Here is a 13,838-nt window from a genome sequence, read left to right on the forward strand (position 1 = left end):
CCTCTAAGTCTCTTGTTCTATTACTCTTCTAGTTTAATCTTATTTGGCCAAAATCTCTGTAGCAAAGTGTGATAGAGGCAAGAGACAATCTTTTTGAGGTCTTAGTGTAAAATAATTACTTTAACTAGTCATTAATGTATGTTTCTCTATTGCTGTGTTTGAGATTAAAGGCCACAGAAGTGGGAGGACTGTTTCTCTCCTCTTTACCTTCAAAGAGAAATATGGTGGAGAAGACAAATATTAACAGAAGGTGTTGGTCTGTTTTGACTCAAGCCTTGATTAATAAACAGTGTTATGTAAATGCTTTCCAATCACAAAATACTTAGAGCAAGAAGTAGGGATGCTGATGTGCCAAAAACCCCCATGCTAATACTAGGCACTAGTAGACCACTCATACAGCAGTTGAAGCAGAAAGATAGAGTGAATTGACACGCCGTTTACCAGTTTTGCTGTGCTGTAGGGCCTTAGATCAGCCTCAAATTACATAAATTACTGGGTTGTCAACTTCTCATTCTTTGTTCAGGGTGATCACAAAATAACAGATCAAATATGAAACATTTCTGGGCATTCATGATAAATGACAGTGTAAGAATCCTTCGATTAAAAATCATCAGATTAAAAAAGTAGTAGACCTGCAGTGGAGAACTGCTTTCCAAATGTGATGAATATACTGTTCTTAAAAGGCTTTTCAGCACTCGTAACAGTTTGCAAGTTCACATGTACGTGATTCTCAACATAAACAGCAATATCTGTTCCAGGTTTCAGTATGAAAATTAAAGATGCATGAAGTATTTGAGAGTTTCTGTTGCAGGTTGTCACAGTTCTGTCAACCTTCATTGACAACGCAAATTGCTTCTGGAAGGCTGAGGCCATTAGCAAAGAAAATAAGCAAGTTGTTTTCTTGATCACAGCTGTCTTTTAGAGCTGCACAAAAGCTGCTTAATTTTCTGTGCAACCTCTTGACTAATACCAGCTTAGTAGCTGAGGGGATTTGATTAGTTACCAGCAATTACACACTGGTAATAAATAATTGTAATGTAGATTAAACTAGACATTTAGAAAATCATTTGTGAAACCCAATTCAATTCTGTTTAATATGTATTTACTGGTTAGGTTAAAGAAGCTTGAATATAAAAAGGGTGCTCAAGTGAAGATTCAAAGAGTGTTGAATTGCTTTGAACCATGCTTTCACTTCCTTCACCTTATTTTTCTTCCCTACCTTGCTAGCAAGAGGTATCTGCTAAGAAGGTTCATCATCAGAGGGCTCTCAGTGTTAGTGCAAGTATAGAATGTGACTTTGTTGCATCAGAGCTAATCAACAATTCTTCTAGGTTTGTATTTTGATCTGGGCCATAGCGTATTTCCAATATTTCATGAGACATGCATGGCTCACCAAATCAGCAGAATAGTGGTGATCTGTGTACCTCTTGTTTTGTAGCTATTCTGAAATAGCTACAGTTGTCTGTATGTCTAACTTGCTTCAGTAATATTCTTCAGCTCTACATTCCAAAGTGTAATGTAACACTGCATCTAGCATATACTAAACAGTTTTTTTCTTTATATGTGCTGCTGTAGCCACTTTTAAACCAGATCTATAAATAGAAAGTGATTTGAACGGGACAACTTGGAATTCTCAAGTCAATTTAGAAATTGACCTAAGCAACCTACACTTGGTGATTAGATGCTAACTGAAATTAGAAGTAGTTTTTTATAACTTTGGTTCTAGAAGGTGAGATTACTGTGCCACTCTATTGGGATTATACATCTGAATTTTAGAATAATTGGTTTGTCTGAGACTGGAGTATGTGAGATACAGAAAAAATACATCACACAAAACACTGCTCTTCGTTAACTCATGGAAGTAATACTGACACAAATCTGTTCTTTTGCTCTTGTACCTGGTTCTTAATTTGTAAGACTTTTCTTAATGCATTATATTGGCAGAAGATATGAGACATGAAGAAAATGCTGTTAGGAAATACTTGACAGTTACTGGTGCTGATAGAAGGGTGGAAGGAAAGATCTTTAAATTGTATGTGGGGTCAGCAATTGCAAAGTAGGGATGAGGGCAATGTAAAATGATGATGTTGCTCTCTAAGCTCCACAGTGTTTGTGAGTACTTCTATATAAAAACTAAATTCCAAGAAAGACTTTGAGAATATCTGTAACAAAACCAGATACCAGATCTCTCTTAAGATCTTGAATGTAGGCGGGCGATTTTTAAAGAAATCTGGGACAAGAGTGGAATTGCACTGAAGACACCGGCCCTCTGCCTCTTTCTTCCCCCTTTGTGAAATGGCTCTCTGGGGCTGCTGTTTCCATTTCCGAAGAGGGTGACTCTGTAGTGACTACAGCAGTTGCTGGCACAGAAGAGTTGTGCTGTATTTTCAGTCATCACATCATAGAGATTTGGAAGTGTGGACCCTAAGACCAAGTGGCTTTCTGCTCAGCTATTTTGCATTATGAATACACTTTAATTAAATGAATTTTGAGGCTTGAAGAATTGAGTTAATGGTATCTCAACAGATGGCTTCAGACCTTTTTTTTTTTCTTGCTGTTGACCGATTAAATAAAAAGGAAACATGTTTGGTAGAGTATTTGATTCATAAATGAAAGTTATCTGTGCCATCTTTGTTTCTGAGAAGTATCTTTTACCTTTGAAAGACAACTTTTACTTTTTTTGTAATTTGACTGTTCAGATATGAAAAATCATAATAGACATTGCTTTTGTTAAGAGTTTGTAAACAGAATGATGGATAATTATTCATGCTTTCACTTTTGAAATTATTTAGAATGTCTTAATTATTGAGATTGTCTTAATTGCAGTAGACTTATGAGGCACTTAAATACGGAAGTCTCATGTACAGTTTGTTTTAATTTTTTATTTTAAAATTGATTCAAGTGTCTTTGTAAATACTTCTGTGCTGTGTGTACAGGCAGATATTGATGAAAGCATGGAATATAAATGGATGCAGTTCTCTTTCTCATGTGGGCGTAGTGTATCCTCCTGGGTCACACCTACTTGAGACAAGCTGCGCAAAGCTGAGAACGCATGAAATGTATTGTCTTTTCAAAAGAGCACATTAACTCATTTAGAATAGTTCATTTTCCACTCCTAAATAACTTACTCGTTGTTTCCAAATGCAAAAAAAAAAAAAATTCACTGCAGCATTTGCCATATGCATCACGATATTTTAATAGCGTCTTCATAGACCTATCTTGAGATGATGTGTTCTCCTCTTACTTGAAAGAATGAAGAACTACAGTTAGTATTTACAATTTTAACTAACAAGCAAGCACAGCAGGGGTGCTTTTCACTGCCACGAGAGATTGGCAGTACTTTTGAAGAGTCAGTTCAGCCATCTGAAAACTGATATAACCCCGTATCCCCAAAGAGTTAAGAGAACAGAAAAATTAGGGTCTCAGATCAACTGAATTGCTTATCCCAGTACTAACGTATTTACTGAATGACCCCGTATTGGTTTTGAGTGATTTTTTTTTTTTCTGTTGTTGCTGTCCTTCTTGTCACAAGCTGTTCAATTAGGACTTTGTTTAGCTTTGGAGGTCTCTCCTTTTCAGGGTCAGTGCAGCTTTAATCATAGTCTGGTGAATTCAGCAGGTAGCTCTTTTAATTTCCCAGAATTAGTACTGTGATTCTTGTACCTGACTTTGTTCTAGGTGGTTAATTCAGTCTCTCCCCAGCTTACATGGGCATACCAGTTCTCTTCGCTCTTCATATCACCTTGTAATTAGAATGATGGGAGTATGAGAAAGATCACTAGATGGTGGCAGCCAAGGACAGATGGTTGTAAATGGGACCTGAAATTTTAATGTAATAATTAAAAAAAGCACAAAGTTCAAAGTCTGTTCGATCTATTCTGTGAGGCCAGTCTCGGAGAGCTGGAAGCTGTCAGCATGCTGTCCGTTGATGCGGATCTCCTTGGCAGTCCTTTTGGGACTCTTCGAGTCAGCCACAGCTGGGAACTCAGGAATCGTCTTGTCAAAATTCTCCATCTTGATCTGATACTCACCTTTGGCACTGCGGGCTAGCACAGCAGCAAAACGATGGTAAAGCATGATTTCTGAGGGGAGGTAGGATGTCCTCCTTTGACACATTTCTCCAGTACCCTCCTGCACAGCTGACAGAAAGATGACCAGCTCGAAATGGTGAGCAGCCTCTCTTTGGAGGAGAGCAGCCAGTGGGCTGGATGGAGTGATAGAGTGATAGTAGGTCAGTGGAAAGGTGAAAAAAGGGCACTCGCCTGAAGTAATGCTGTCTAGGTGGAAGTCAACGCTAGTTTGGTGCAGCTGACCATTCTCCTGTTCTTGGTAAAGAATAGCAGAAATCTGGACACTCATGAGCGGACTGGAGCGTGTGTTGGCCACCTGGAACATGAGGTATGGCTTCCCCTCCATGTGTGTCACCACAGCAGAGCGGGTGAAACGGATGGAGAATGCCCGGTTCTTCGGTCGGGCAATCTTTGCCACAAAAGCACCTGTGTTGTGGGAAGGAACGTGGTGAATATGAGCATTGTGCCTGGGTTGGTTGGCTACAGTCACTGAGCTAGGTAAAGCAGTCCAAAGAATCAAAAACAGACTTGAGTGCATGTGGTCTTCCTAGTGTCAGCCTGCGTTGTTTGAAAACGTAGGCTGTTCTCTTACTATGTACTGTAATTAGCAAGAGTACGTAATCTTGGCAAGCTACCACTGGAGAAGATATTTCTTCATGTGCAGTAAACCTGTTTATTTAAATTTACTGAAATACTTTAAACCTGAAAATTATTTTAAGAAACTTAAAATATCTCCAAATGACTGTCACCCTAATTTTTTTTGTTACATTGGGTACTGGGGGATATTGAGTTAAAGATGAATAAAAATCTCATCAAAAATGTTTCACCTAGACAAAAATAAACTTTATAACTATTAATCAAAATAAATTGACTTTATACATTTTAATTCCATTGAAAAGAATCTCTCCTTATGGAAAGATCATGGTATAAGAAGTTATTTAAGAGTGTAAAGTAGGGAGCTACCAGAAGTATCAAGCAACGAATAGTGGAACTTTCTAATACAAATCTTGTCACCACCTAATTTATGCCTTTTAGTGAAAGAAATTTAACATTACATAGCTAAAATCTCATTATTCTTTTAGTGACTGATGTTAACTCTTTTTTCTCTTAAATATCACTGATATTTATTTCTGACTTCATTTATTTAATGGCTTCATTAAACCTACTGTAGCTAAAGATTGAATGTGAAAGGTTACCTGTGATGAAGGCTTCCAGCATGAGCCCCAGGACCATCTGTATTGCAAGCAGGGCAATAGCACTAGGACAGTCCCCGCTTGGGAACATAGTGCCGTAACCAATAGTGAGTTGTGTCTCCAGTGAGAAAGAGAAAGCAGCTGTAAAACTGGTGATGTACTTGACACATATAGTGTGGTTGTCAGGTGGAGAATCATGGTCCAGCTCCAGGTCCCCATTCATCTCGGCTAGCACATACCAAAGCACTGCAAAGACTAGCCAGTGAATGACAAAAGAAGCGGAAAAGACAAGCATCATCCATCTCCAGCGCATGTCCATTAATATTCCCCATGCATCTCGGAGGTATGCCAGACCTTTTCCTTGGGCACCGTCCATCTGGAGTGTGCTGTGTCCATCCTTTGTGACCATCCTCAGGTATCTTTGGGTCAGGAGGGGAGCACTGGATTTGGTGTTATTGCTCTCTATCATATCTGTTCTCATCTTCTGGAAAAGAGAAAAAAGGAAAATAGTCAGATAGAATGCAGCCTATTTGTATTTTGCCTAATGTTCACAGTTTTTGACACATCAGCAGGGGTTGAAATACCGCAGCCAACAAAGGAGGGCTTATACATTGCAATCCGGAGAAGATTAAATCAGGAGCTTGGAGTGGAATTTACCACTGTTTGTGGTAATACTTTGCTAAAAAAGATTAAGTTTAAAAATCTGACTACTTTTCAAATTTTCCCTGCTTAGTCATTTATATAAAACTTGCATACTTTACCTTCCTAAATTTATATTTGAGTCACGTGCTTTAACTATTTGGAGGAGGGGAAGGAGTTAGGCACGTAGTATTTGAGAAGTAATTGATCTGTCTTTTACTGGTTCAGCTCTGTAATGATCAGTTTAATTTTTGTAACTAAAGCAGAGTATAGTAGTTTACCAATACTATTATGAATACTATTAACAATACTACTATGAAAATGTTGATAGCTATTTTCTAACATGACTATGCGTTTTAGGGGATGCTGTAATTTACCAATCTTCTACCAAAACAGATTTCCTTTCAGACTTTTCTAGCTCAAGAAATGACTGCTGTCTGTAACCAGTAAGTAGAATTACAGCATTCAAGGCATAGCAGTTTCTGTGAGCCTTGAGTTAATTTCTGGGAGCAGAGGATAGAAGGAACAGGAAACCAATGCACTGATATACTTTGAAACTTAGTCTGTCAAGGCAGTATATTTTTGTGTCCAAATAGGAAAGGAAAATATGATAGCAGTTGTATGGGCATTAGGGGGGTGAAAGTAGAATTGGATATTTGGGAAGCAAAATGGATGCTTGCATATGTTATGTGTTAGGCTTCATAGTTTAATTTTGTATCTCAAAACTTAGCAAACTCGTCAGAGATGCTGCGTGTCTTTGAAAAGACACTGGCCACCCAAATCCATAAATTTCATAAATACTAAATATTTAATGTTCACATGGTACAATTAAAATAAATACAGGTCCATATAAAATAGACATAATGTGCATGACCTACTTAAAAATGGCTGTGAGGATGATTGTTGACAGAATAGAAGAGGATTTTTAAAACATATGTAAGTTCTGGAAGTCATAGTTTTACATAGTATGTTTAATCAAATTTGTACATCTCTCATCAATTTTGACCTTTTTCTGAATTGCAGCCATCTCAGTGTGTAATACTTGTGTACATACAGGCTAGAGGAATTGGATTCACCCCCAACTCAAGAATGCCATCTTAGTTTTATGTTGAAATATAAGATTTTAATATCCTGAATTTCAGAATGAGTTGCGGAAAGGTATAACATGACATAGAATCATAGAGGTTGGAAAAGACCTCCAAGATCATCTGGTCCAGTGATCCCCCTACCACTGATACCACCCACTAAACCATGTCCTTAAGCACCACATCCAACCTCCATAGATTCATTAAGGTTGGAAAAGACTTTCCAAGAAACTCCTCCACATCTGTCATGCGTTCTTTGATCCTGTAAACCAGTGGTTTTCGTTACTGCGTACTTCATCTTGATAATAAACTTAAGTAACTATAAAACATTCTTTGGCTTCTACTTATGCTTAATGCATACCGAAGTATGAGGATCACCATCACAACTACTTTTTATAATATCATTTTTTCCCTTCTGTAGGTTCTCAAAGTCATTCAAATATTTCTACTATCCATGCTGTAGTCAAGGGAGTTAGGGTAGCTGATGGCCTGAGTGGAATCTGATATTTTTTCCACTTTCCTTTCTGTGTGTATTCTGTCTATAGTCCATAGCATACAACCCATCTCTTCCCCCCCACATTGTCTTGCATTTGAACTGTGGTGTAGTCAATCTATAGCTCTCTAAATAACTAACTTAGAGTCTTGCTGCATTGCTATGAAATTTACAGTAGCATGACTACAACTTTAAATGTTTCATGTACCAGAAGATTAGTGACTTGGCTGTAAAGCACATTCCTAATGCTAAGATATAGAAGAGCACTGCCTTGAAGGAGCTGGAAAATGGTTGTCTTTAAATAAGAAGTGTGGTGGGGACCATGTGTGGAATGAACTGCGGGCAGTGCCTTGGTTTTATCTTAGAGTGATCAGTGCTTACAAGAAGCACTCCCTTATTTGAATAGAGGAGAACACTTGCAGAACAAAATGCCTCTGGGTGCAACCTCATACGTTCTTGGAAAAAAAAAACAAACTAGTCTGTGTAAATTCTCATGGTATTTTGAAGGGCAGCATCTGCTTCATAGCCTCTGTGTAATTTGGGCTTGTAAAACATACACAAAGATAATGTGAATCTGGTACTGACTGGTTGCTGACAGAATCCTCGTTTACAGTGTTAAATAGGTTAAGAGGAAAAGAAAAACATACTTAATGTAATATGTTTCCTTGGCTACGCCTCATATCTTCCACGTATCCATATTAAGGTAACGTACTCAAAAGCAGCGGACTTCGCTCTCAGCAAAATGCTGTCAGTATCATAGTGTCTCAATTTTGTTGATTAAAGAGCTTTCTAGGGTGGTGGTTAATCACTTAATGTTCACTTAAAGCTCTAAAAAAAACTCTAGTCAGTCTTCATAATCAGTCTTTCTAGGATGTTTTCTGTGGAGGAAGATCGATTACTGATATTTCAAAGGTACTTGGGAAAGAGAACCTCTGCTAGTCTCTAGCACTGCATTTTACAGTGGTCCCTTCTTGATGCTCCTTTAAACTCTGAGCAGGGGCATTGCCCGTGAAGTTAACCAGGTAACTGCTCAGGCCTCATTTGATACAGGCCTCTGATTTTTCTTGCTTAGGACTGCTTAAAATACTAGGTAGCTGATGAGATGGCAGCGATAATATTGGAAGCTTTGCTTCAGAAATTGTTCTTGTTTTTTTTTGCAAAAGTTGTAAATGACTTGAAGGACCACAAGTCTGAACTTCTTGGGGTGAAAAATTGCTAAGGAACTGCAAAGAGGCTCCAAGAGCAATGCAGTTGGTTCAGAACAAAAGGTGGAAGAACAGCTGCCTTTTGGGAAATAGCTTGCTCAGGCTGCGTGATCAGACCTCTGAATTTGCAAAAACAGTCAACTTAATAGTAAATGTGACTTCAAATTTAAAATAGAATTACAGTTTTCTGAATACTTTATTGCTTGTTCATTGTAGTCAAAAATTTAAATATCCTCTCCTCCAATACTGATGAATAAAATTGGGAGGTACAGTTTGGAACACCTGGTCTGATCCAGTCCACTGCACAGCATACTCCTTGATATCCCCATATCAATCCCAGTTTGAAAGCGTGTATGTTTTAGGAAAGATAGCAACCTTGACTTCTGCAGTGTTTGTTGGGTAATGCATTTTCACTGCTAAATGTGTAGAATTTCCAATCTAAGTTTCTTTAATGTCATCTTTTAACCTTAATGTTGTGCTATTTGTCTGGCTTGGCTTTTCCTTGTTGCTGGCTTGTGAAATTGTGACTTTGGGTTGTTCCTTCTGATAACCCCTCAGTGGAAAGACAGGAACTGTTAAATATGTCTAAACTTCTCTTCACCTGCTGACCAGTGTTTTAACTTGGATTCAGTGTTGCTAATCCTTTCTAAAATTTCTAGTCTTTTGAAAAATCAGTGGTTATCACTAACTCTAGGGTGTTTGGCAATTCTTTTAGTTGGTTTTGTTTTTAAACCTCTTACTTTACTACCGACATTCCTCATTCTGGATTTTTTATGCAATCTTGTAAGACAGATCAAGATAAGGTGAGTACTACAGTTTCATGTAGCAGTTAGACAGGTTCTAAACTGACTTGACATGCCACTGATTTATATGTAATAATAATCTCGTCTTACAGCTCTATAATGTTGTTTGCATTTCTGAAATTTGTGATCCAACAGACCTGTCCTCCTGCACTTCACTTTTCTTATTGAGATCGTCTGTGTTGTGACACTTCTTTTGAAGTATTATTGTGGCTTTATTCTACTGCAATGCTTTCCTCATCTTATAAGCATCTCTTACTTAGCCTTTCTCTTGACAGCAGGAGTTCAGGTGTTACAATTCCAGTAGGATTGGTGGGGACTCATTTGTAGCAGTCTTCATTTTTCTTTGTTTGCCTTCCCAGTTGAAGGCACTGAAAAGTGACACTTTGAGCCTGATTTTATCTTGGTACACCTATTACACAGGCAACCCTTTAAAGGAGCCTGAATGCCTCTATGTGGAGCTTTGTCCAGGAGAGACTTTTACAGTGTTACCATACCTGCCCAACTTCCACTTTTCACCAAATCTCTTCCAATTGATGATGGAAGGGATTTGGGGCAGTGTGCTGCTCCATTACAACAGCAAAGCAGTGAAGAGGACCTGCTGTTGGCTGAGAGTAACGGTAAAACCTGCTTTCAAGTGTAGCAGAACTTGAAGATTTACTAGGACTTAAGTGATACTGGCATGCCCCTTCCGAGAGTGTGCATGTTCCCTCTTTACTTGACCTGGGTTCAGGTAATCTTGTGCTTGTTTCAGATTTAAACATCTAGTTGCTTGCTGTAAGCTTTGATCATTCAGATGTGTTACTGCCTCTGAATTTTGCAACAGGAACAAACTTAAGTTTACCAGTTTAAGGCACTTTGATGCTATTAAAATCTCAGTATTACTGTTTTTCCATTGGTTGGCAATCCTTGATGCTTTGATATTAACATGAGGAAAAGTTGTTTGTTTGTTAGTTTTTTTCCCCAGTATTGACAACATGACTGGATCATACGGTTTGCATTAGGGAACAATCTTAGAAAAATAGGAGGAAATTCAGTTAGTACAACCGCTTTAATTGAAAGTTTATGCTGCAGCTGTTAGAAGGATAGTTAATATTTCAAACATGTTTGTCCTTTAGGTTTTGTAGCTTATGCTTCATTTCGATGAATGAGAGTAGTTTGTGACAATCTTTTTTTCCAAGCGGTTTACAGAATTAAGGCAAATTTTCAGGACTTGATACATGTATAAAGAAGTAGTAAAAATGCGAACTTCAATTTGCTGAGCCCAAGTCATGCTTTTCAAAACAAATACCACAAAGTATTGGATGTGAGAGCTTGTTCTTATGACATTCTGTGACTGTTTACTGCAGAATGCACTAAAAAAAAAAAAGGATGAGATGGGTGAGTAGAGTATGCCTTTATGGCACAGAAAGGAACACTTCCTAAAGACTTGATTTTTGGGAAGATCTGTAATGTACAATTTATATAATGTTTTTTCACATAGCATGTTCAAACCCTAATTATTTTGAAGTAGCATCTAAACATTGGGCCAACTAGTCTGGCCACCTTTAGAAAAGCAGAAGAACTTGAAACTATTCTGGTTAAACACTTTTATGGTTTTAAAATGCTAATATATATTGAATCCTTCACCAAGAATACTTAATACAAAATGACAATAATAGAGTAAGTTTAGAGTTGAGTGAGGATGTTACTTGATGCAAGGCTGTAGAAGTCAGCTGTTCATTTTTGTGGAGCTAGCTGGTTTTGAAGAGCAGTCCTGCACTATGTGATGTGGACTTTCCGATGGCTTGTCTAGAACAACTGAGTCTCTAAGACTTGGGAATTCATACTTGCTCATATGTGGTTCCCTAAGCAGCAGTGCTAGCACCATGTTCACAAGCACAGTCAGAATGCAGCGACTAGAAGTGATCAAAGGCATGAGATGTAATTAGAAATCAAAAAAGTGGGCTTGAATAGATGGAGCTTATTTTTTTTTTAATTTATGATGGAACTGCAGTTAAATGCTGAGTTGCTGAACACAGCAAGAAGAGGAGGAAGATGTTCCCCTATCACTTGTCTGCATAACACCTGCCTACCTTAGCAGTAGGCTGCAATGCTCCCTTGTTGGCAGAGCAGTGCAGAGTGTTACCAATCCTTCTCATCTTGAAAGCTTTCTGAAAGAGCATTGCATGGTGACTTTGGTTTTGCTGTGTGCTGTTATGTCCATGGTCATCTTAGAGTTTTTTCTTTTTCAGTAGATTTTTTTTTGATACTTAATTTGGCAAGTCTTAGAAATAAAACTGTGCCCTGAGAAGCAACTTCAGTTTCTTTCATTATGCAATGACAGAGTAAATTCTAAATATATGATAGGAAAAAAAAAGTTGTGTACTTACCAGTCTTTGAAGGCTTTGCCTGTATGCAGGAGAAGGGGAACACCTGGGCTCCGGAGAAGGGACTGGGCCAGCACTGGCAAGAAACTTCCTACAAATGGTTGGTAGAGATCTCCTTTTAAAAAATAAAGAAAATAAAAAGGAGGGGGAAAAAAGGGGGTTTGTATGTCTCCTTCCTCTGTTTATAATGCAGGGGGGTTGGTTTTCATCTGAAGCTGATTCGATTGGTCACTTTGCCTGCAGGGGGGCCAGTTAGCTCTGATCATGTGGAAAAGAATGCTGGTTTGTTAGGAGCGTTTCTTTACCCAACACAAACCCTTAGCAGCCAAGGAGAAATCCTCAAACCATTACTTGGAGAAGGGGTGCATTTTCCTCTCCCCTCCTTAATCAAGATCATTATTTAGGTTTGTATAATCTTAAAAGTTTTACTTGAAAGTTCAGAAGGCCAAAATTCCTCTGGAATACCTGAGTGGAAAAAGCTCTGATGTTGCTGCTCTAAAATACAAACTGTTCTGTGATAGTTTCTTCCTAACCAGTGTTAACTACTGTTTGTTGCCCTGAAAAGGGGAAACAGTTTCATTGCTGCTTCTCTAGTGCTGCTGCTTCCTCTCCTAATTAAGTCCAAAGCTCCTGAGTGTCAGTGTTTGGGTTTTTCCTTAGTTTTTTTTAAAAAAGGCAGAGGCTGCAGCAAATAGTATAGCCTGTAGTCTCCGGAGGGTGTTGCTGAACTGTATGTAGCTTTAATGCTAGTCAGAAGATGTAGATCTGGCCACTTCTGTTCCACCTCCACATTGCTCCTTTGTGAAAACATGGAATTAATCACAGGATTTTGCTAAAGCCTGGGAATGAAACAATACAGATTAGGTAAGTTGCTGCCTTTAAAGATGTGGTGAAACTGATTCTATGTAGCAAGTGAAACCATTTTCACTTCAGCTTTTTTGTCTCTCTCACTTAAATTGGAACAAGCCGGAAGAGTTCTAAGGAAGATGTTTTAGCTGAAGGAAGGCGCAGAGTGGCCATCATGCTGCAGTACTAAACCTGACTCTGAGGACAACATTGTAATGCAGTTGTAGTTCACACTTTTTTCCCCCCTTTGTGAGCTGCTGATGTGAGAGCTTTGATCGAACGTCAGATGTAAGAGGATCTGAGAAACAAAGGCTGTGGTTGTTTGCAGTAAAACTACTGAAGGCCTGCTGGGAAAATTATTAATGTAGACTTTCCTGCTTAGGAAACAAAATCCTCCCTCGTTTTTTCTTTAACCTTCCCCCAACCCTAAATTGCAAAACATTAATACTTTGCTTCATTAGCATGGAACATTTTTAATACATGTTCAGGCACAGCACTGAAAATGGTGATAGGCATGGTGTGACCTTCAGAAGCACTGCAAATAATGTATTCCCACCATGTTGGTAAGCAGCTAGGACAATGTTATGTGATCTGCTCTTGACTCTTCCCTCTATACTCCAGCAAATCAAACTTCCTCTGAAGATGGCCTCTTATTCACCAGTAGGGTGATGTGGGCATTTTTTTTTAAAGAAGCATTTTCTTAAAATCATATTTTGCACTGTAGAAAGCTTATGTCCAGTTGAATGCCTTCTAACCTGATTCAACTGAATATCTTGAAAACAAGGTGATCGTACAGCAGATGAAATAGCTATAGTATTGTTATTTCCAGGTGTGTGTTACAGAACTCAAGTCTTCTGCTAATGTCAATTTAGTGGCTCACGCATGCCAGTGCCAGTGGCTAATGATGGTCTTAGTGAAAAAATTGAGTGGTATTTGAATGGTATGCTTTTGAGTCCTGCTGTTGGGATTGAGAATTTATGGAGAGAGAGAAAATATGGAATGAAAAACTGGCATCAGAATTCCAAATTTCTGTTACTTGATTTGGCTCCAAGTGAGTCACTTCACTATGTATCTGTTCCTGTATTGTCCCCAGCACATCAGGTGTTGTCCAAATGAGAAGGTGGCACGTCTTTGGAAT

The 13,838-nt window shown here is 38.4% G+C and overlaps 2 protein-coding genes across 13 annotated transcripts in view; one reads left to right on the forward strand and one right to left on the reverse strand.

The window, feature by feature from the left end:
• Window positions 1–13,838, forward strand: part of GIGYF2 (GRB10 interacting GYF protein 2) — a 78,621-nt gene that overhangs the window by 33,701 nt on the left and 31,082 nt on the right. The window lies entirely within an intron of this gene.
• Window positions 3,540–5,744, reverse strand: KCNJ13 (potassium inwardly rectifying channel subfamily J member 13). Its single transcript, XM_038183475.2, has 2 exons — window positions 5,267–5,744; window positions 3,540–4,496 (listed from the first exon to the last, which is right to left on the reverse strand). The coding sequence occupies exons 1-2, from the start codon at window positions 5,742–5,744 to the stop codon at window positions 3,874–3,876; spliced, it is 1,101 nt and encodes a 366-aa protein (XP_038039403.2). The 3' UTR covers window positions 3,540–3,873.

Source organism: Anas platyrhynchos, chromosome 9 (genome assembly GCF_047663525.1).
Source record: "Anas platyrhynchos isolate ZD024472 breed Pekin duck chromosome 9, IASCAAS_PekinDuck_T2T, whole genome shotgun sequence".
In the NCBI taxonomy this organism is placed as follows: Eukaryota; Metazoa; Chordata; class Aves; order Anseriformes; family Anatidae; genus Anas; species Anas platyrhynchos.

What these genes read in the sequence shown, in the direction of transcription:
- KCNJ13 (XM_038183475.2), bottom strand. Translation starts at nt 5,744, where the DNA reads ATGAGAACAGATATGATAGAGAGCAATAACACCAAATCCAGTGCTCCC. An exon ending in GCTGGAAGCCTTCATCACAG is followed by an intron (nt 4,497 to 5,266) that starts GTAACCTTTCAC and finishes CCCACAACACAG; the next exon opens with GTGCTTTTGTGGCAAAGATT.